The sequence below is a fragment of the Papio anubis genome, chromosome 9 (assembly GCF_008728515.1).
Source record: "Papio anubis isolate 15944 chromosome 9, Panubis1.0, whole genome shotgun sequence".
Taxonomy (NCBI): Eukaryota; Metazoa; Chordata; class Mammalia; order Primates; family Cercopithecidae; genus Papio; species Papio anubis.
This window is the reverse complement of record NC_044984.1, coordinates 44710978-44733875: the sequence shown is the minus strand read 5'-3', so window position 1 is coordinate 44733875 and position 22898 is coordinate 44710978. Positions and strand designations below refer to the sequence as shown.

Here is a 22898-nt window from a genome sequence, read left to right as displayed (position 1 = left end):
GGTGGGGGGGCAGGGGACACATCTGAGTGTAAATGGACTCGCGTTTCCAAACTGCCATGGGGACATTTCCCTTTGAGCCTCAGTTTCCTCATCTGTTCAGTGAAGGAAGAGACTCAACTGGATGTCTTCTGAGGCCCCTTCCACTGGGTCACTCTGTGAGTCTGTTCTGGTTTAGGGGAGAGGCTGAGATTCCTACAGGATGAGGCCAGAACAGACCTTTAGCCAGGATCCTCTTGCCCTTCTTCCATCCTGAAGGCCCTTCCTCTTTTCTGTTTTCTCCCTCTCCTCTTCCCTTTCTGTTGCCCTTCTCTCCCTAATCTCCATCCTCCTTGCATCACTTCCAGCCCAACAGAAGACCAATCCCAGTGGTTGGTGCCTAGGCCCTGCCTCTCAGTGGGCCCACATGCAGCTCTGTGACCTTGGATGAATCGCTCTTCCTCTCTGATCCTCATTCTCATTTTAAAGCAGGGGTCAAAATACAACTAGCAAGTCTCAGGAAGATTAAATGACAGGACGTTTTATTTGTAACAGTCTACTACGTGTCAGGCCCTTTTCTGGAACCATAGAGGCCCTGCCCCTACCCCAGGGACAGTGACAGTGACAACCAGTGGTGGGCACTCCTAAGAATTTTCTTTTTCCTCTGTTCCTACCCCAGCTCCACCGTGTGCCCCAGCTAGCTCTGACCCCTCTGGAGCTTAGTTCTCTTGTCTATAAAATAGAGACATTCTTGCCTGCACTCCTGGCTTCCGAGTGCAGATAAGGAAGGACCCATGAAAGTTTCAGGAATTGAGGAGTTGGTGAGGAGGATTTGGAAGGCTCCCTTTCCCTGGCGACTGTCTCTCCCTCTGCCTCTACTCCACAGCTCTCTGTGGCTAACAAGGCCCCTGGGACCGAGGGGCAGCAGCAGGTGCACGAGAAGAAGGAGACTCCAACAGTGCCCTCAGCCCCACCCTCCTATGAGGAAGCCACATCTGGGGAGGGGATGAAGGCAGGGGTCTTCTCCCCAGCCCCCACGGCGGTGCCTCTCCACCCAAGCTGGGCTTATGTGGACCCCAGTAAGTCTTTCAGCTCCTGGAAACTGGAGCATCATGGGGTGGGGGTCGACCCGGAGGGAAAACCTGAGTAGGAGGAAGTTGTCCAGAAAGAGGTACACTGTGTGGTTGTATGAAGCTATCTTGTTAGATGCTTAGGATTTGGAGAACTGTTCTGAGGGGAGGTCAGAGACAACTCCATGAAAACGGAAAGAGACACAATGTCTGCATCAGGGTGCTCTCAATAGGGAAGAGGGCGGTTTTTTTTTCAAGTCACCATGCTAGAGTAAATGGAGGGGACAGATGAGGGAGAAAAGCTAAGGGCTAGTGAAGAAAGATCTCCTAGAAGAAAGAGATACAGAGAAGGAGGGGGCGTATGAAACTGCCACTGGCCACAGCCTTCACTGGGCCTGGCTCAGTGGGGACAGGTCCCCATGGAGGCCCAGGGCTGTTGGGGGATAGGGGTCTGGGAATCCACCTCACCAATCACTCTCCTCATCTGTGTTCCCTTCCCCAGGCCCGTGCTGGGGCAGGGGGGCATGACACGGCGAGGGAGTGTGGTTGCCAGCGTCAGTGTCCCCCACAGCCAGGCACACTCACCCAGGTGGATGCCAGATTCCTGCAGACCGAGAATCTCAGTGGGTAGGAGCTGCTCTGTTGGGTCCAGCAGCCTGTGGGAGCTTTACCTTGGGGCCAGGAACGTACAGCTTCCCAAAAGCTCTGAGGAAATCCTCCTCAGCCCCTTCGGCTGCCCTCAGCAGCCCCTCCCCCTCCCCCACTTTATCACCCCACCCCCAGCAGGATTCTAGAAGAGATCCCAGAGACAATGCCCCAGACAGAGCCTCTGCTCACAGGGAGTAGCCACCATGGTCTACACCTCCCACTACAAACCCCCTGGGCGCAGACCCCTGAAGACTCACCCCACCGTGACCTACTGGAGGGTCAATGAAGGTCTGGTGTTTGTGGGCGTCCTCCTCCCCTCCCTACACACCCACTGGCCCACTTTCCCTCTCTTTTTCCCTTCTCTCTGTGGCCTGGCCACGTGGGCTTTGGCAGAGGATGTAGACAGGACACGAGGGAGAAGTGAAGGTCAAGAGGGCGAGGGTCTCCGGTCCTTAGGTTTGCAGTGGGTCTACCTCTCTCCCCCTTCCTCATTTCCCATATCCTGGCTGCTAGGACTGCTGCTTTAAGGTATGTTTTCTAAGGAACTGTCGAGGCAGGAAGGCAGCTGTGACAGACATTTACTAAGTGTGTGCCAGGGCACAGGGTCTGCGTCTGGGTTTTTTTCGGAGGATGCACTGATTTGCAAGACCTGCTGGGATCTCTGTCCTCGGAGAGCTGACTGTATAGACAAGTGATTGGACAACTACCACACAGTGACACAAACACAGTGACAGGCGCCTGGGCACCTTACCTAACCCACCTGACAGTCAGGGAAGGCTTCCTGGAAGGAGGGGTATCCACACTGAGTCCCAAACGATAGGCATGAGTTAACCTGGTGAAAAGGCAAGAAAATGAGTGTTTAAGGCTGAAAGAATAGAATGTGCAGGGGCCCACAGGCAAGAGAATACGTGGTGGAAAATATATACTCAGGTTGAGAACAGGGTCGGGGGGAGGAATGTGTAGTGGAGCTGGAGGGCGCTGCTCAGGGAGGCCGTGGAGGCTTTCTTAAGAAACTTGAACTTGAGTGAAGGGCAGTGGGGAGCCATTGAAGAGCTGAAAGCAGGGCAATGCCGTGGTCAACTTTGAAAGACCAAGTCAGAGGCTACTGCTGGGGGCAAAGGAGATCATGGACACCTAGTGGTGACAGTGGAGGGACAGAATGAACACATTGGAGGACTTGGAAATGGCCATGATGAGGGACACGAGGAGGGGGGCAGTGTAGTTCCCACCAGAGAGCAAAGGCTTTCATTTCACAGACCTGGAGGTTTTCATGTTTATCTCATTTGGGCCCCAGGAAGTGGGTATCACTAACCAGTATCAGAAGAGGCTCAGGGAAGGCCAGTAACTTTATCAGGGTCACACATCTAGTACGTTCTAGGCGAGGGATCCACCCCTGGGTCTGTTTGACTGTGGAGTCCATGCTCTTCTGAAAGCCTCAGTTCTGGGACTAGGCCTGGAATGGTCATCCTCACTCCCACTTCTTGCCCGTGTCCTGGCTTTATTTCCCCTCCATCCCCTCACCCCGCTGAAGCCCTGATTTCCAGCTGGAGCACCAGCAGTCCACCACAGCCAACCAGTCCCCAGCTCCCAGCCCAAGGGCCTCAGCACAAGCCAGAGTCAGAGCTGGGCACGGTGGCTCATACCTGTAATCCCAGCACTTTTGGAGGCCGAGGCAGGTGGATTGCTTGAGCCCAGGAGTTCGAGACCAGCCTGGGCAACATAGTGAAACCCCATCCCTACTAAAAATACGAAAAATTAGCCAAGCATGGTGGTGTGCACCTGTAGTCCCAGCTACTCGGGAGGCTGAGGTGGGAGGATTGCCTGAGCCAGGGGAAGTCTAGGCTGCAGTGAGCCGTTTCATGCCACTGCACTCTAGCCTGAGTGACAGGAGTGAGACCCAATCTCAAAAAAACAAAACAAAACAAAACAGAAACAAAAAGAATGAGCCAGGGTCAGGATCTTTGCTGCTGGGTGGCCCAGAGAGAGTGGCTGGCCCTCTGTGATCCTTGACTGCAAGGGAGCCAGAATGTCCAAGGAGGAGGGTGGGGTGAAGAAGATGGGAGGTTCACATTCGTATGGCATAGCTTGGTCCCTGGGGAGCCCCAGCCAGGGTGGAGGGAGAAGTAGGGGATGACAGTTTCTTCCCAGGACTCAGAGCAGGAAAAGGGAGAATTGACCAGGGAGAGAGATCTGGGGGTTGGGGTGGGGCTGGGCTGGGCCAAGGCTGGGTGTTTGATAATGGGGATGCAGAGAAAGACTTCAGGGTCCAGAGAGCCAGGCTGACAAAGAGGCAGCTTTGAGATGGGGGCTGTTGGGGACAGTAATTCCATGTAGGGGGAACCCTCATGTCCTCCTCCTCCACATGCCACACAGGCAGCAGCTCCAGCTATGACAGCGGTTTCCCCACCGGAGACCATGAGCTCTTCACCACTTTCAGCTGGGATGACCAGAAAGTTCGTCGAGTCTTCATCAGAAAGGTAATGCCCCTCTCTAGCCCTCTGGGACTGGGAAGCTCAGTGGGGGAGCCCTTGTAGAGGCCCCTGGCCCAAACCTCTGCCTGCAGAAGTCATCCCTACCCACTTCTCTTGTGATCCCAGCTGACAGCACTCACTAGGAATTGCTTCCTTAGGTGTCACTCCAGTGCCCCCTGCTACACCTTAACACACTGTCGCCTCTTTTCTCCCAATGCTAGGGGGTGCGCTTGGCTCTACAGCATCTTTGCTTTCCTTTCACCTTGTCCTGGGTTCACTCCAATGACCCCCAAGAAGGAGGGTGGAGTGCACAGGATGGGGACCTGGAGAGGTGAACGAGTCGCTGAGGGGCTGACAGGTCCCTAACAGGGCTCCCCAAGCTGAGTAGAACCTCCTCCCACCCCCAGGTCTACACCATCCTGCTGATTCAGCTGCTGGTGACCTTGGCTGTCGTGGCTCTCTTTACTTTCTGGTGAGTTGGCAGCATGGACCAGCACCTTCCACGGGTAACTATGGCCAGGCCTGGAGCTGGGGAACCCATGATCAGACTCCTGCTGGAATGCTGCTTGGAGAGATGCCTGTGGGGCAGTGGGCCTCCTCCTGCTGGGACAGAGCCTTAGAGAGTGCACCAGGGGTCTCTAAGGCGAGGGGTCGTCTGTCCAGCGTGGGGTGGACCCGGGGTGCCTTCTGGGTGTCTGTGTGGCAGTCCTTCTGATCCGAACCACTAACTGCATGCCCAGGCACTTGCAGGTCCCAGCTAGGGACTATGGGCTGGGACTCCCCGAGCCTCCAGGGGCTGCATTCCTTCAGCTTCCTTTCAAGTCCTGTGAACTGTGTGGGACAGATGCAGATGTTGAACCAGAAATGGAGACCTAGGGTACATTCTGACTCTCTCTCCCCCTCTCTCTTCTCTGCAGTGACCCTGTCAAAGACTATGTCCAGGCCAACCCAGCCTGGTACTGGGCATCCTAGTGAGTATATCCCAGTCCCCTTCCAGAGAAGGCTTAGTGGCCAGAAGAGGGAATCTCTGTGTCTTTCGTGACCTAATCTGAGCCCATAGCTTCCCCCAGCCCCATAGGGACTGTTCTCACAGATCCCTTCCAGCCCTGCCCCATTCTGCCGGCTTCAGAGCATGGCCAGAAGGACCTATCTGGGGTGTTAAATCTGGTGGAGCACAAAGGAGATGGGGGTAGGTTCTGCTGCCTGCACAAATTGGGAAGGGTTGGGCCAGGGCTGTAGCTGGAGAGACCCAGACCTCGGTCCTAAGAGGCAGTGAGGCTGGAACACTTTGGCCCACACTAATGATAATGTTGCTACTCTTATTAATGTTGTTAGTAATGCTTATGAAATATTAATCATAATTGCTACCACTTAAAGAGTGCTCAATAAGGGCTGGGCATTGTTCTGTGTGCTTGATGTACAGTATTGCATTCGGTCCTCACATCTACTGGGTATGACTACTTCAGAAAATTAAGGTTCAGAGAAATGAGGAATTTGCCCAAGGTCACACAGCTAGTCAGTGGTAGAACTGGGATTCAAACCCAGAATTCCGGTTGAGGCTTGTGCTCTTAATCGGTCTACTTGGCAGGCTCCCTGCAGCCCTCGAGCCACTTGGCTCCTGCTTGTCCTATATTCTTTGAGGAAACCAGCCGGTAACTTGGGAGAGGAGGTTTGAAGGTGTAGATGATTCTGATCCTCCTTTCTGGGTAATTAAGGAGTCATCCTGGATATCTCCACACCAGAACCATCCTGGGGCTCAGAGCAGAACTGCTCTTGCACTTGCTGTGAGCCCAGCCCTGTACAGGGGCTGCAGGAGAGGAGGCCTCTGCAGGGAAAGTTATTGGTGGCCCAAAGTAGCATGAACGGATGCAGCATTCGGAGAGGGGAGGAGGGAAGGAGTGAACCTGTACACCAGCGCATGCAGCCCACATCAGGGGCGCCCCCCAAAGGATGGGCCATGAAGACTGGAGACAGCGTTCCCAGGAGAGAAGTGGCTTAAGTAAAAGCATCGGGCGAGAATGCACATGGTGCATTTTCTAAACTGGGACTTCTCTGGCAGAGAGGTGGAAGGCTCCATGCAGGGGGATTCCGGGCATCTTGGAGAGCAGTGGGGCCTTGTGGGGTCAACGCTCTGACTGCCTGGCCAAGGAGCCTACACACTGTGGCTGTCCCAAGTCTGTTCCTGGATAGGGCTCTGGTGGGGAGGTGAGCTCAGCCCAGAGCCCCGTGGACCACGTCGAGCCCACAGTAGCCTCAGAGATGGGCCTAGAGTTCACAGAGGCCCACCAGAGGCTGACGGTAAGGACCCTAGCCTGGCCTCTGGGGGTTCCAGAGTCTTTCCTAGAGCAGAGGGCAGAGGGCCTGTCTGCAGGCAGATGGGGAGGCATGTGTCTTGGGGGCCTGGGAGGCACTGTACAGTAAAACTAATGAGGCCCCAGAGTCTACCACCTGGGCCAGCCCATGTGGCAAGTTGGCATGGCTTCTGGCATGTCAGCATGTCCTGGCAGCTTTGGGCCCCTGAGAACTTGGGAAGAGATTCTTAGGCCCCTCTCTGAGCCTTCTGGGGGAGGGTCTGTGGGATTCCATGCTCTGAGCAGGTGGTGGCAGGGAGACAGCCCAGGAGTGAGTAGGCCCAGGAAGTGGGGGCAGAGTCCACTCCATTGGGTGGGATGGGGGGATTGGGAGGGTGGAGTATGAGAATCTGACCTCTGAATGGTGAGATTTGGAGTCCCTCCTCTTCAGCGTCTCTGGGCAGAAAACAGAGATGCTTTCTCTGGCTTCTACCAGGGTGGGTGCTGGCGAAAGTGGGAGGTGAGGTGGGCGTGAACTGGGCGCTTTTCATAGGGTGTCCCAAAGTGTGAAAGGTGCTTGGAAGTTTCACCACTGGGATGCTGCCCTTTTCCTCCAGAAACCCTGCCTGGGGTCCTGCCCTGCCCTGCCCCCTCACACCTCTCAACTCTCTCCATCCTGCCCCCTAAGTCGGCCTCGTGTCTGAGTCCTGGTGGGTCTCACCTCCTGCAACACATCCTGTGCTCCCTGAGGACTCCATCCGGGTCTCTTCCTTTTAGAATAACAATAGGAGCACTGAGAAGCAGACAGCTCTTTTTCTGTATGGAGGGCACCGTGCTAAGCACTTTACATGTATTTTTCACTTGATCTTTCAATAGCCCTGCCAGGCAGACACTACTATTATCCTCATTTTACAGATGAGGAAAGTGAGGCTCAGAGTAACATAACCAGGGTAGAAATCCAGGTCTTTCTGATGGTGAAACCCATGTACTTGCCCTCTGTGCTCTGCTTCCTCCTTTGTCTTAGAGCAGGACAAGCTGGGGGAAGGCATTGGGTTTGGATGCTGGCCTGCACCTGAGCCTTACTTCCCTGTCCTGACATTCTGTAAACAGACTGTGGTTCCTGCCCAGGCCCTGGGGCTGGGGCTCTGATACGTAAATCATTGGCTCTCTCTCTCTGACTTCTTAAGTGACTCATTCCCTGCCCCCTGGGCTGCCAGCCTCCCCCTCCCCGACCCACAGCCCAGCTTTCTCAAGGCCCTTGTTGCCTCCCTCCATCGGTTCTCACCTCACTGTCTGATTGCGCCCACTGAGCCACCGTGTCTGCGGTGGTGGAAAGCTGGTGGGCCAGGAGAAATCCAGGCAGAGGAGGAAAAGTGTGAGACCAGAGCTGGGTGGAGGTGGGTCAGAGCCTTTCCAGGAAGCTGTCCATCAGCCAGCTTCTAATTATCATAACTCTAGTGGGGAGTCCCACCCCTGTGCCAGGCCCACGCGAAGCGCTTGAACTGTGTTGTCTCATCAGTCCTCCCAACAGTCCAGTGAGTTGGTACCAGTATTTCTGTTTTGCTAAAGTGGAAACTGGGTCTTGGCTATCGTCCAAGGTCACACAACAGTAGTGGCAGAGCTGGGATGTGAATTCAGGGTGTCAGGCTCCCAAGCTGTACCACAATCCCAGGGTCTTTGGCCCCTCTGCCCTTCCTCTGGACCCCTTGTCTTGAAAGTTAGAGAGCTATGAACCAGAGAGAAAAGGAGACTGGGCTCTTGCCCTCAGGAAGCTTCCACTCTGGCTGGGGAGATAGAACCCACACCCACATGGACAAGGGTATTATTATTAGCATTATTGCTGAGGTGGCTGACCAATGACTCAAGTGAGACTGAAAGAGGGCAGGTTCCGAGTGTTTCCTAAGTTGGGCAGGATAGCTCTGCCATTCTGCACGGAGCAGGATGTTCAGCAACCCCTGGCACCAACTACCAGAAGAGCCCTCCAGTCACTGTGACAACAATTCCTCCTTATTTGAAAACCACTGAAGACCAGGAAAGGGTTAAATTGAAGGGGTCCTACTCACCAAATCCAGTATGCTTGTCTCAACTCCTGCATCTCTTGTTTTTTGGGTTTTTTGTTTTGTTTTGTTTTGTTTTGTTTTGCATTTCATCCAGAAATATTTGAAGAGCATCTACCAGGCACCAAGCTCTGGGTCAGATGGTGGGAATAGAACATTGATAAGTTGCAGGCTGGCCCCCAGATGCTATACCTGGGTGAGAAGTCACAGGAGCTGGCCCGAAGGGTGCGGCGGCTCAGGCTTTGGTTGAGGTATGCCTGTGGTGCACAGAAGATGCCCCCCTAACCAAGGCCTCAGGTGTCCTTGCCAGTCAGTCCCTTCCAGCAGAGTAGAGTGTGGCAGGCACGTTTCCAGGCAGCAGAGCAGGTTGTGATGAGAGGGGTGTAGTGGAGGGGCGGAGTGCAGTGAGAGAAGGGCTGGAGGGGTGGGTGGGAATGCATTGCCTGATTGCTCAGACAGGGCATTGCCAGGTCTTTGGGAATTTTATACAGGGAAGTCACATGATTGGATCTGCCTGCAGCATGGAGGGTGGAAGGCAGGGGGGCTCCTGCAATACTCCAAGCCAGAGAGAGAGAGAGGTGCCCTGACCACAAAGGGTGGTAGTGGGTGGAGGGAAGAGGGCAGCTTTGATAACTGCCTGGGTAGAAAAATCAACAAGTCCAGGTGGTTAATTGGGCGTAGCAGAGTGAGAGTTAAGGATGAGGCTGAGGTCTCCGATTGGGTGACTTAGAGGATGCATGACATTCTCTGCAGGAGGGAATGCAGGAGACGAAGAAGGGGAGACAGGGAGTTCCCCTCTAACCTGTTGAGCATTACTTGTGTCTGAATAGTCATGTCTGCCCAGTTGGTAGTTGAAAATTAGAGACTAGGGTTGAAAAGGAAAATATAGATCAGAAATATGGGTGAGCAAGTCATGTGGTTGAGTGAGCCCACCTAGGGAGAGCATGGGGGAAGAGCTGGAGAGGACCCCACATCGAGGGAACCACGCAGACTGAGAGAGACCCTGGAGGAACTGAGGAGTGTGAGGGAGGTAGGAGGGACCCAGGGGTCATGAGGAACTAGGGAAACAATGATAGTGACCAGATGTTGAGAAGTCAGGCAAGATAAGGACTGACAAGTATCCACTGCACTCAATAAGGTCCTAGTGATGTGGCAAAGCCAGCTCCTGTTGAGTAGTGCTGAAACTGTGTTTGTTGGGTTGGGAAGATGGAGGAGGGGGCATGGTGAGTGGAGACCACTTTTTCAAGAAGCCTGGCTGCAAGAGAGGGATGAAGTGGCAGTAGCTGGAGCCAGGGAAGGTGTTGGTTAAAGATGGAAAACAGCTGAGGAGGCTTGTGTGGGAGGAGAGGTACCAGTGGAAAGATTTAAGTAATGGAGATCCCCAGGCAATTAAAGGGATGGGAGGATTGGCCTGGGATGGGAGGAGAGACAGGAGGGACAGGAGGGCAAGTAGCACCACATGATATTTGCAGGTGGCAGGCAGGGAGCCAAGGGAGCTCACCTCATTTCCAGTCTTTCTGGAACACCAGAGGCAGACTGTGCAGGAAGAGTGAAGGGGCCTGGGAGGTTTGTGTATGGAGGAGGAAGCTTGAAATTGTGGGTGAGAGAACTGAGGAAGGATATGGGGAAAGGATGGCAGTGCCATGTTCAAGGCCCATTGGGGGTTGGAAACTACGCATTGGTGGCACCGCTAACCTAGGTAGGCAGGGGAAAGCTCCACCCTTGGGTCCCCAGCCATCATCTCCCACCTCCTGGACTGGCCTCTGCCTCCACTACTCAGAAAATCTCAGTCCTCCATCCCCATCTCTGGATTGCCCTCAAGCTGCCTGCCAGCCTCTCACTGGACGTGGCCACTTGATATAAAAATTCATCCGACAGGTGCCACTTCCTGATTGGACCAGGTGCTGGCAGGACAGACGAGGGCCTTACCCTTGCTGAGTTTACAATTTAATAGGCTAGACCAACAGTAAAATAACTAACAAGATCTCTCCAGGTAATGATAAGGGCTGAGAAGGGCCTATGTGGGGCAGTGGTTATGAGCAGGGACTCTGGAGCCAGAGTGCCTGGGTTCTCATCTTGCTTCTGCAGCATGGTAGCTGGATGGCCTTGGACAAGTTGCCTGACCTCCCCGTGCCTCAGCTGTAAAGTAAAGATGTGAGGATTACATTCATTGATACTCATAAAACACTTTAAACTGCCTAGCACGTGGAAAATGCTGTATATGGGCTTTTAAAATAACAAGAGTGTCTGAGGAGGCCACTTTGGATTGAGTGGTCAGGAACAGCTGTCTCATGTGACCCAAGATTCCCTGTTTCTAGAAGCAGGCTTGTCCCATCCTTTTGCTCTCTTTTGGAACTGGACCACCACCCTGCCCACTGTTAGGTTCTAGGATGACCGTGGCCTCCCCATCCCATCCCGCCTGGCTGCCCTGTGGGTGAGGGTGGCAGAGAGTGGCATAAACAAGGGGTCTCGGGGAGAGCCCAAGAGAGGCTGGCTGATTCACCCATCTGTCTGTCTCTCACAGTGCTGTGTTCTTTGCAACCTACCTGACCCTGGCTTGCTGTTCTGGACCCAGGTATGCTAATGGCTTGAGGAAGAATTTGTGGGAATATGAGCAGGATCATGAAAGTTCTGGCCCCAGCCCTGCCTGCCACCAGTGAGCTGTGCACCCCTGAGAGGGCCTCATCCCTCTCTGGGCCTCTGTCGAGCAGGCAGCCCCTCCCTCCTTTACTTCGTGCCTCTGAGGTAGGGAGAAGGGGGATGGAGAAGGGAGCAAATGGGGATGTGGCTGAAGGAAGAGGCTCTGAGGAGTGTGGAGGGGGTTGGTCAGAGACCCCCTCACTGCAGCAGTGACACAGCCCCCACCCCCCACTCTCCCCTGAACTCTGTGGCTTGCCTTGCAGGAGGCATTTCCCCTGGAACCTGATTCTCCTGACCGTCTTTGTAAGTGATCTGGGGTGTGCTGAGGACAGATGCTGAGTGGAGATGGAGAAAGAAGGGAAGCAGGGTAGACTGAGGACCAGGAAGACTGGGCTGGGGATGTCCAATGTGAGGTCCCTGGCATGGGGCAGGGGTGTTTTCACCCCATTTCTTCCACGAACACATTCCATCTTCTCTTTCCAAATGGGCTTAATCTCGCCCCACTCCCCATCCACTGTCTTTTTTCATTGTGAATTTTTTTAAGGGGTTTGCCTGAGGCATTCTAGAGCTATGGTAATGAAGAAGAGTGGAGGGTCTTAGAAGCAGGGAGCAGGGCTGCAGAAGAAAGGCACAGCTGGCACAGAGCCTGAAGCTGGCAGTGGGGACACTCCTTAGCCAGGCCTGACTCCTGAAAGTCAGTATGTGTGGGGGTGACAGAGACAAAGAGTTGAGGGGTACCTGCAAGGGACGGGGACCTGGGTTGGACCTTGAGGGTGCCTGGGCCCCCACAGTCTGAGTTTGGAGCATTCCTTTACCTTGCTTCTCATTTCAGACCCTGTCCATGGCCTACCTCACTGGGATGTTGTCCAGGTAAAGGGAGCAGGTGGAAGGAGAGGAGGACCGTAGGCCAGGCTTGGAGCCAGGCACTGGCCACACCCAAGGGGCGCTGCCCCACACGCCATACTTCCTGGGAGCATGTAGATGGGGCTGGGGCTCAGGAATGCAGGAGGCTTTGGCCTAGGGTCCTCTCCTTGAGCACTCAGCTGGACAGCAACCCCAAGACCTGGCCTGGTGGATAGGGGGAGGGGAGCAAGGTGGCTCCTCCCAAACTAGCTTACAAGCCCCCAGACTCATGACCTGCAGTTACTTGTAAACCACCTCTGGGTCCGGCACAAACCCCTCCCCACTCCCACTCCCACCTCCTCAAGATCCTTCTAATTTGATTTTGAGTCTAAGCCTGTTGGGAGGGGCAGGGCCCAGCAGAAAGCCTGGGGAGGCAGACAGAGGGATCTGGGGAAAGGGCACCAGATTAGGGCCAGGGATCCCAAGACCAGGTCCTGGCAGAAGAGGGGGCCCTGCTAGGAGGGTGGGGGAGACCAGACGCCCTGCCTGGGAGCTGACCCCTCGGCTTGACGGTCCTCAGCTACTACAACACCACCTCCGTGCTCCTGTGCCTGGGCATCACAGCCCTTGTCTGCCTCTCAGTCACCGTCTTCAGCTTCCAGACCAAGGTCAGCTTTGGGGCTTGCAGGCAGGGACCCCCGGCCTGAGGCTGAGCAGGGGAAGGCAGATAGGGTGGGGGGGCTCAGAGCTGGGACCCAGGGCTGGGGAGAGAAGTAAAGGGGTGAGTTGGGTCTGGGGAGAGGGAGACAACCTGGTGAGGGCGAGGAGGGGAAGGAATGCCAGGTTCTTGGAGTGAGCACAAGACTGTGGCCTGCTGTATGCTTGTATGCCTGTATGCCTGTATGCCCATACAGGCTTGGCCCATACAGGCTTGGCTGTGGTTGGGGTCCCAGGAAGGTCAGGCCGCTCTGGCAGCTGACCCCATCCTGTCCCCGCAGTTCGACTTCACCTCCTGCCAGGGCGTGCTCTTCGTGCTTCTCATGACTCTTTTCTTCAGCGGACTCATCCTGGCCATCCTCCTACCCTTCCAATATGTGAGTCTCTGGGTCCCCCGGCAGGACCCACAGGGAGGGAGGGGCCCCACTGGCCCAAGGTGCCGTTCCCTCCCCTGCCCACCAGGGAAGTCCAGGAGCCAAGGCCCCACAGCCTGCCATCCTGTGCGGCCCCTCCTGGCACCTGTCACAGGCGTGCTGGCAGTGTAAGCAAACAAGGAGGCTTTTCTTGTCAGGCCTGGGTAGCTGCCGGGCTCCACAAGCCACATCCGGCTTCACTTTTCCCATCCTCCTCTGTGGTGTGGAGGTGAGATTGAGGGTAGGGTGTGGAGCATTTAAACCCTGGGCAGGGAAGGGAGTACTGGGGCTCCATGAGGCCCACCAGACCCAGAGGGGCCTGATGAAGGGTCTTCTGGGGGCTCCTGTGGGATCAGCCAAGTCCAAAGAGGTAGAATCTAGCTGGCCAGGCAGGCGGGAGGTGGGGCAGTGGGGCATACCCACATCCTTAGAGCATCCACCAGCTGGTGGCCAAATCTCGGCTCTTTTAGAGGTGTCCAGCCTGCCCTGGGGAATTAAACTGAGACTCTGCAGGCACCCGGGCCCCTGCATGTGGAGAAGGGGCAGATTGGGGGCATCGCAGAAAGGCCCTGAGATCTGAATCCTGGGAACCCAAGAGATGAGCTGTTGGACTGCTGCTAGGGGCCCAGTGCTTATACCCCTCACCCCTATAGCCACACATGGTGCATGGTCCCCCACTGCCCTTTTCTAGCAGGGCTGTGAGCAGTAGTCCTCACTTCCCCCTCCCCACCTCCATCCTGCCCAACCCCAGCCTCTGGGCACTTGGCGTCCATTCCAGGATGTCAGGATTGGTGCTGGCATTTCCTTGGCTCTTCCCAGGATCCTGTTGACGAAGGGAGGGGCCAGAGCTGGCCTGGGGGCCCTCTGTGTGTCTAGGATGGGGAGGAGTGTTACAGGAAGGGGCCACAGAACTTCAAAGAACCCTTTATTGATCCTGGTCTGGTTGATGGGATGCCTTTGTTTCCGAGTCTTCTGGAGGAGGGCCCCATGGAGGGCCCTAGTGTGGTGCCTCCAGCAGAGTTTTCCCCACAGTTGGCTGCTCCAGACCTGGAGGGAGACTCAGGGGGCAGAGGGTAGGGAGGTGCTGTTCCAGCCTGTGCAGGCAAGCCCACCATCACAGCTGGCAGAGACTCCAGATGCCCCCCACACACACCCCTGAGGTCAAGTCTTTGTCCCCTTCTTCCTGAGTTCTTTGCCTCCAAGGCACAGCCCAGGAGCGCCCTGACACAAGAACAGACAGATCCTATGCTGGACAGGGATGAACGCACCCTGGGAGGTGGGAGCAGCCTCAAGCAGTCCCAGGCCAGAGGGAGGACAGGGCCCACCGAAAGTCATCTTCATCAGCCCTGAGCCGGGGGCTGTGTGCTGCGGGAAGAAGGACCAGGCTGGCGGGGAGTTCTCCCACCGTTCCCACCAGGATCACTCTTATCCCATGCCGCACTTCACCCACCCTGGGCACCCAGAGAATCAGGGTCCACTGTCAGTCCTGGGGCTCCTGAGGGAGCGCTGGGCGGGGCTACCCCATGGCCTCCATTCTCTAGACTGAGCCCTCCTCCCTGCCCCTCTGACTGCTGCCCCTTCTTGTCATCCCTAAGTCCGTTTTTCCTCTGCCACAGGTGCCCTGGCTCCACGCAGTCTATGCAGCACTGGGAGCGGGTGTGTTTACATTGGTGAGTGTGGTCTGGCTCCTTGGCAGCCGCCTTCCCAGCATCCTGACCATCACCCCAGTCCCCTTCTGCTCCCATCTTCCCCACGGCCCTCCTCCCTGGATCCTTGGGAGCACCTGTGGGTAGGGCTAGGTCCAGCGCTGCGTTTGTTTGTTTGTTCGGGGAATTCAACCTAGTTTCCAGGACAGACCAGCTGACCTGGGCAGGAGGGAAGATTGTAACAGCAGGTTGGAAGCTGTAGACAAAGGCAGAGCTGGGAAGAGGCACCCCTTCCTTCAGGGGAGGGGCAGCAGTGCTTGCGGGGGCGGGAGAGTGGGTGCATCCTGGCCATGTGGACCAAGTTAGTAGTTACCCTCCTAGGGGCAACTGGGGAAGACTTCTTGGAGCTAGGGGGATTCTAAGCACCCTGAGAGAGAGACACTGTTAGATTGAGCATGTTCTTTGCTCTTCTCACGAAACTGAAAATGTTGATGATGATGATTCTGGTTGGGATAACAGTAACAGCTAATATTTATTGAACACTTGCTTCCCCCCAGCCAGCTCTCCATATGCATTTAATCGTCGTCTTAAGTCTATAAGATAGGTTCTACTGTTAATAAATTAAGATGGGGAGGCTGGTCATGGTGGCTCACGCCTGTAATCCCTGCACTTTGGGAGGCTGAGGAGGGTGGATCACAAGGTCAGGAGATCGAGACCATCCTGGCTAACACAGTGAAACCCCGTCTCTACTAAAAATACAAAAAAAGTAACCAGGCATGGTGGCGGGTGCCTGTAGTCCCAGCTACTCAGGAGGCTGAGGCAGGAGAATGGCGTGAACCCAGGAGGCAGAGCTTGCAGTGAGCTGAGATCGCACCACTGCACTCCAGCCTGGGTGAGAGAGCAAGACTCCGTCTCAAAATAAATAAATAAATTAATTAGTTAAGATGGGGAAACTGAAGCTCAGAGATATCAAATAACATGCCCAAGGTCTCACAGCATCCTAGGAAGTGACGGGGCCAATCTGGGAACCTGGACAGTCTGGTGTGAGTCCCCCTTGGGGTCTGAGGCTAAGTGGGGAGTGGCTGGAAGCAGATGCCCAGGAGATGAGATGACCAGGGACAGACGCCTGCCTGGAGCTGCCCAACACTTGCCTTCTGCTCAGGTGGGCTCCACGCACCCGAATGTGATCGTGTTCCAGGACCCACCCAGGTGGGCAAGCTTGTACTGGTGACATCCTCTTGGGAAGGCATTCAAGGTCAACATTTATTTACAATGGAAGCAGTGACCAGACTCTCCCCTCCCTAGCTGGAACGTTCAGCTCAATACAAGTGGCCAGAGTTGCAGCTTAGTCCAGATTCCGGAGGCTTGTGGGCGACAGGCTGGGGGCGCTGAAATGGGGGACGGGATGGGGAGAGAGCAGTGAGCAGGGGTTTTGGGGGATTTGGATAGGGATCAAGCCTGAGGGGGCGTGTGTGGCAGGTTCATTCATGTGTCCTTTCCACAGGTCTTTATAGAGCACATACTGTGTGTGATGTGCAGCGTGGCTGCCCAGATGCCTGGTCAGCAGGGAGAGTGCAGTGCATGGTGCAGAGTAGCACTCAGCCAGTATTGTAGAATGAATAAATGACCTCCAGGCTTGGAACTGAAGGGCTGGGGTCTAGTGAAACTCCCAGCCCTCTTCTTACAGATGAGAAAACTGAACTCCAGAGAAATGGAATTATTTGTCCGTGGTTTCCTGGCAAGATAATGGGTCGATGTGGCCTTGATCAAGACTAAAGTGTCAGCTTATTCCAGGCTACCTAGGACTTCCCCAGTTTCAGCACTGAAAGCCCCACTTCTTGAGGAGCCCTTAAATCCTGGGCAAACTGGGAGCCTGGTCACCTGAAGAGACTAACTTTTCTCAGACCCCGCACCATGCTCTTCCCTCCAGGCAATACTTCCTAAAGAAAGATTTCAAAGGATGTGGTGGGGAATTGGATTAGGAGAGAAGGAGGAGGGCCACATTCGGGAGAGCTAGTCTGGGCAACAGCACCTGGAGGCCCTAGAGGGAGGCATTTGCAGGGGACAGAAGAGGGGTCAAGCCAGGGCAGACAGGCTGGTGATGTTGGAGGCAGGGAGCACCCATGGGGGCCGGCCAGGGAGTTTACTTGGCTTCCCGTGGATCAGGTCACAGTGAGTGTGTGAACCACCCGAGGGAGCCATGCATGCAAGTAAGGCTGGGTGAATAGTAATCCCTTAAATTTGTTTGATAAGCCCTAGTGCTATTAAAATAATAGCAATAGTCCCCACCCTCTGCTCTACCCTTTATGTTTTACAAAGCACTTTCACACCTGTTACCTCCCTGCATCTCCACCACAGTCTGGCCAGGGAGTGGGGGCAGGCAGCCCTGGTGCTGTAAGACTCACTTTCCACATCTGAAGCCCTAGGTGTTAAGGGGCTGGCACAGATCCTTTTTTTTTTTTAACGGAGTCTTGCTCTGTCGCCCAGGCTGGAGTGCAGCGGCGTGATCTCAGCTCACTGCAAGCTCTACCTCCCGGGTTCATGCTATTCTCCTGCCTCAGCCTCCCGAGTAACTGGGACTACAGGCACCCACCACCACGCCCAGCTAATTTTTTGTATTTTTAGTAGAGACGGGGTTTCACCGTGTTAGCCAGGATGGTCTTGATCTCCTGACCTCGTGATCCACTCTCCTCAGCCTCCCAAAGTGCTGGGATAACAGGCGTGAACCACGGTGCCCGACCATTCTCTCTTGATCCTCTTAAACACACTCTCATCCAGGTTTCAGGGACCTCCGTGTAGCTAAATCCAGGGACCCAAACTCAGTCCTAATATTGATGGACTCCCAGAAATATTGGATACAACCGTTCCTTCCCTCCACCACCCTCCCCAAAGCATCTTCGTCCCTTGGTGTCCAGGCCACCAACCGCCCAGGCTTTTCTACAGCCCTCTTGATCCTGCAAAGGGCCAACTCTTCTCTTTCTACCCTGCTCCCTCAGGGCCTCAGGCAGCCTCAAAGCTTTGAATGCGATATTTTATGATGATTACTCTAACATTTACATCTCTAGCCTGGATCTCTCTCTCTTGAATTCCAGACTAGAATTTCCGGTTGCCTAATGAGGGTCTGCATGAGGAAGGCTCATAGGCACCTCGGACTTCACATGTATAAAACCAAGCTCCTGCCCCTTCCCCAGGATGCCTGCTTTTCCCAAAGCCTTCCCCATCTTCCTGTAACTCAGAACAAATGCTTTGGTGACACCTTCCACTCCTCCCCTCTCCTCATCCCCCACATCACACCCCAGATCAATGCTGTGGCCCCTATGCCTATCCAGAATCTGACAACTTATCTCTACCCTCATGGCTACTCCCTGTCCCAGCCCCCGTAGCCTCCAGCCTGGGTTGATTGTTGCCATGGCCTCCTGCAGGCTGCCGCTATGCCCTGTGTCTATGCGGGGCACAGCAGCTGGAGTGTTAGGTACCCTTGTTCCTCTGTTGAGCATCCCGCAATCGCTTCCCACAGCCTGCAGGCCCTCTCTGACCTCCCCACTCTCCTCTGCTGTAGCCACACTGGCTTCGTGCTGCGTGATCATGGCAGGCTCTCTCCAAACCCAGGGCCTCTGCACCTGCCTCTGTCTGTTCTTAGGGACTGCTCATAGTCCTCTCTCCCATCCTTCAAGTGTGTGCAGCTCTGTCCCTCCCTCTTCCTCCCTACTCTATTTCCCTCTCTCTGTAGTGCATCTCATTCTGACACACTGTCTGTTTTTCTTGATGTATTGCTCATTGTCTCTCTCCCTCCAGCAGAATCTAAGTTCCTTAAGGGCAGGGATTGTAGTCTGGCCTGTTCATCACTGCAGCCCCCATGCCCAGAACAGGGACTGGTACATAGTACGTGCCCAGGAGATGTTTGTGGCATGAACGGATCCCCAAGAGGTGTGGCAGGGGCCAGGGCCAGGCCCACAGAGGTACAATCAGAGCAAGGCAGAGAACCCACAGGCTGTGTGGTTGAATTCAGCACTGCCCATCAGTCTTCTGTGAGTCACAGGAGAGGGGGAACTGCAGTGCCAATTATCTTATTAGGAGATCAACACTTCAAAGGTCCCTGGTCGGGATCATCCTGCAGGTTATAGAAACAACAATGGAGAGCACAGGGCCAGTTCCCCTGGCTCCATCCCCTGCCCATGTTCATCTGCAGCTCCCCTGGGGCCCATGGGGCAGGGGAATGTTGATGAGAGGGGCTTTGAGACTCATTCCCTTTCCCTCCTCTCAGTTTCAGGTAGATGAAGGCCCTCAGAGGCCCAGCCCCATAACTAAATCCCTTTACCCTCCCATTAACTCGAACTCAGGAACATGCTGACCTCGTCCTGACCCTCAGGCCTGCAGACTCTGTGGTCCCCTAGCGCCAGTGTGTCCCATAACCAGCACCCAGCACCCCCTAGTCTCTCATCTGCCCATCCTGCCATCTCCCACCATACCCTTTGGGGAATTCTCAGCACAGTGGGGGCCACTCCCAGCCCTATAGCCGAGCAGAACTGCACACTACACACTGCATGCAGGCGTCCCTGCCACGTGTGCCGCCTTGAGGAGACTGTGCGAGAGTGGGGTGAAAAGAAGTGGAGGAGGAGGCCCCAGACCCCGAGGGAGACCCGCCCCTCAACTCCCACCAACCTGAGCTTTGGAAGCGCTGTGAGAATCCAGCTTCGAGAATCCAGTTTCTCTCCCAGAAACATCAGCACCTCCCTTGAGATTCTGCCATCTTTGAGGGCAGGGCCGCCCAGTGGAGGGGGCAGCACCTGAGGGGATGGGAGGCAAGGTTTCTCAGGGCTCTGGTCCAGCTTTGAGGAACAGGACCCTCCTAGGCCTCACCCATGTCAGCCTTAGTACATTCTCAGGGAGCCTTGGGTTTTTGGCCTCACCCCTACCCCAGACCCCTCACTGGATGCCAGAACCCAAATATGCCAGTAGAAGTGGGTAAGCCAGCTGAACAGCCCTGACCTCAGAGTGGCCGAATCCTCCCATTCCCCCTAGTGCCCTCTCTTTGGGTGCTTTTCTGTAGAAACTCATGGAAAGTCACACAGGGAGCATGAGGGTCAGGCCGGGCTGGCGTGATGGGGCAGGGAATAAGGTGGGGTCACATGCCTACAGCTGGCTTCTAGCCACAGCTGAGACTCCAGGGCCCACGGGACTTGAGACAGGTTGCCGCATCTCAGAGTTGGTCCTTCCTTGGGGAAGCTAAGGTCTCTGAGCCCCCTAAATCGAGAGCCCAAGTCCCAGAGTCCTCAGGAAGGTTGAGGCATAGGACATTAGAAATTAGGTGATGGGCCCAGTGGGAATAGACCTCTTCACTCCCTGCCCAGCCTGGCCGATTTGAGGACCTTGGGAACCACTGACAGTTGCTAAGAAACATCACAGTTGTCGTGCTTTAAGGAAGATTAGTGAGAAGCTGAGTGGACAGACCAGAGGCTGGGAGACCATTTAGGAGGTCACTGCAGTGTCCCAGAGCTGGGGTGGGTGGGGGCAGGGAGACTGTGCATGGTCAGTACTGGATGCTGCAAGCCTAATGGCATTTGGATGAACAGAGCTGGGATAGGAAGATGCTCAGTAGGGGTGCTGGACCTCCAGTTCTGATGTTGACCACTATGGAGAGACATAGAGCTATCTGTCCTCAGTCTCTGGAAGGAAAGCAGGGCTGAGACCTCAGAGCTGACAGGGAACTGCCTGAGGCATAGCAGCTGAATTCGGACGTCGCATTGGTGGGACCAGGCTTTCAGGACGCATCACGTTCAGCGTATGCCTGCATGGGACGTACGTTCTCACATGGAAATCCGTAATGCTGGCACGTATACATTAACGTACAGTACGCATCGTAATAAATCCTGCCCATTGCACGTACGCACGGGATCCGCGTGGGATGCTTTACGCATGCAATACTGCGGCACATTGCACATGCACGCATGCACCGCATGCGCACGTAATACGTACGTGCGCATGCATGCCGTGCGCTCCGCAGACCAGACGGACAATACCACATTACCACATATCCTGCCTTTGTGTGCTCCGGGGCTACCTGGACGCAGCGTGCATGCACGTACACTCCGCATTAACATGGACACGCACGTACACATCTTTGTATGTCACCACGGTCCGCATGTAATGCACATGCCCTCCTGCACTCGTGTCTGCATCAGTCCGCGATGCTGCAATGTCGCACTGCGGTCGCCTGGATACTGCGGTGGATAACACCTGCGATGCCTGCGATGCGCGTTACCAGTCTGCCACGATGCGCCGCAATCTTACTGATGCTGCAATGTCGTGCGCATCAGTTGATTGCTTGCTTCACTTCGCGTCAGTTGCTGATGCCTTGCTGCGGATCGCGCGCGGTGCTGGATGCGGTCGCGTTGCCTGCGGTCGCATCACGTTCGCGCACGGTAAATGCGATGTAATCGTTAACGCGGTGGCGCGATATCGGTACCTTGCTGGCGCTGCCCCGTCAATCTGCGGATGCGGTAATCGCGTGATGCGTCAACGTCTGGATGCTGTCTGGTCTGCACCGATATTGCTGTCACGTGTCACGTCTGGATGCCAATGCTGTCATGCAATACATCTGCCGTGCCACCACGATGCGCTCGATGCGCCTGGGACAATGCCATCGCGTACCTGATGCGCCTGGATCTCGCCATGCCGCGTGCGCGTTACTTATCATATCTTGCCGCCACAATTAACGCGCGATCGCATCGCGATGCGCGCGATGGTGCCGTGCTGCCGGTAATCTGCGATTAACGCGATGCGGTAATCGCGTAATGCGCATCCATATCGCGCGATAATGCCGGTGCTGTCGTGAATAACACTGTCGGATGATGCTGCCGCGGATTCGGATGTTCATCGGCAATCTGTACGTATCGTGAATGCTGATACTCGTTCTGCCATCACGTGCCCGTAATGCCTGAATGCCGCGATGCGCCTGTCGATAACGATGCCTGCTGTCTGCGATGCGCCGATACGATGTTACCCGTGATGCTGTCGATAACGCCTGTCTGCCGTGTCTTACGTTAACGCAGTGTCGCGTGGACAATTACCCGTGCAGCATCACGCATCGATGCTTGTCGTGTCTGCGGTGCTGCGGTTAATCACGATACCTGCGTATCTGCAATGCGCTCGATACCACGATGCCTGATGCCGCAATATCTGCAATCACCGCCACGGATTAACGCGTGTCTGCCCGTACTCCCCTTCCATATACCTTCCATACCACCTTTATGCCACATATACCATACTATATATCCTTCCACTCTCCTTTTCTCCATACAAGTGTCTCCTTCCTTCAGTCTGAATGAACCAGTCAGGATTCCATCCTCCATTCTGTCTATACTCACCCTTCCCTCCCTGGTCATTTCACTTCCAGAAGAAATTAAAATGTCCCTAGATCAGGGCTGAGGCATGACTTTTAGACTTATCTTCGTTCCATTCAGAGCCTAGAGGCTCTTTTCCCTCAATGCATTACGTGAAGCTGAAGGAGCCAGTGAGAACCTTCTCTGTTAGGTCACCCACCCTCTGCAGCTGAAACAGTCCCAATGCCTACCCTGAGGCCTCCTCGCACCCCCTCCCCACGCCTCACCCAGACAACCTGGAAGTGGCGTGGGTTCCTCCTGAGGTGGGCGGACTGATCAGTGATTGCTCCTTCAGGGGAGAATGTGCAGGCCCCTCCTGAGGCCTGCCTGTCTCACTCCTGAGGCACTCATCCCCCAGCCCACACTCTGCTCAAACCTGACAGGAGGAGGTGGAGAAGCCCTGGGGTGGCGGACTGAGGGAGGGGAGGCAGAGGCAGCTCCACACCTGCCTGGGGGCAGAAAGGAACTTCTGCTTCCGTATCCAGGACCTGGTTCTTCAGAGCAGAGCCAGGAAGAGGCACTGGCAGGGCCAGTAGGTGTGTGGAGTGGGGAGGGGGCTCTGCAGCTGGCCAGTGCCCCCCACCAAGTCACATTCAAGGCCTCGCTGCTCCTCTTACCATTCTGTGACCTTGGGCAAAACGACTTGACCGCTGTGCCTCACCGGCCTCGTCTTTAAAATAGGGCTCACCCGCCTGTCTCAGCAGGCTGTTGTAATGGATGAATAGGGTAACAAATGAAGGGAAA

General features: G+C 55.2%; 1 protein-coding gene across 2 annotated transcripts in view; it reads left to right on the top strand.

The window, feature by feature from the left end:
• The window catches only part of FAIM2 (Fas apoptotic inhibitory molecule 2), a 30818-nt gene that overhangs the window by 1747 nt on the left and 6173 nt on the right, over positions 1 to 22898 (top strand). For both annotated transcript variants that reach the window (XM_009180697.1, XM_017945858.3), the window contains 10 exons: positions 863 to 1055; positions 4068 to 4171; positions 4573 to 4637; positions 5083 to 5136; positions 11038 to 11088; positions 11417 to 11456; positions 11986 to 12023; positions 12577 to 12664; positions 12995 to 13090; positions 14743 to 14796. In XM_009180697.1, the coding sequence (XP_009178961.1) occupies positions 863 to 1055; positions 4068 to 4171; positions 4573 to 4637; positions 5083 to 5136; positions 11038 to 11088; positions 11417 to 11456; positions 11986 to 12023; positions 12577 to 12664; positions 12995 to 13090; positions 14743 to 14796 (783 nt within the window). The remainder of the gene's footprint in view (positions 1 to 862; positions 1056 to 4067; positions 4172 to 4572; positions 4638 to 5082; positions 5137 to 11037; positions 11089 to 11416; positions 11457 to 11985; positions 12024 to 12576; positions 12665 to 12994; positions 13091 to 14742; positions 14797 to 22898) is intronic.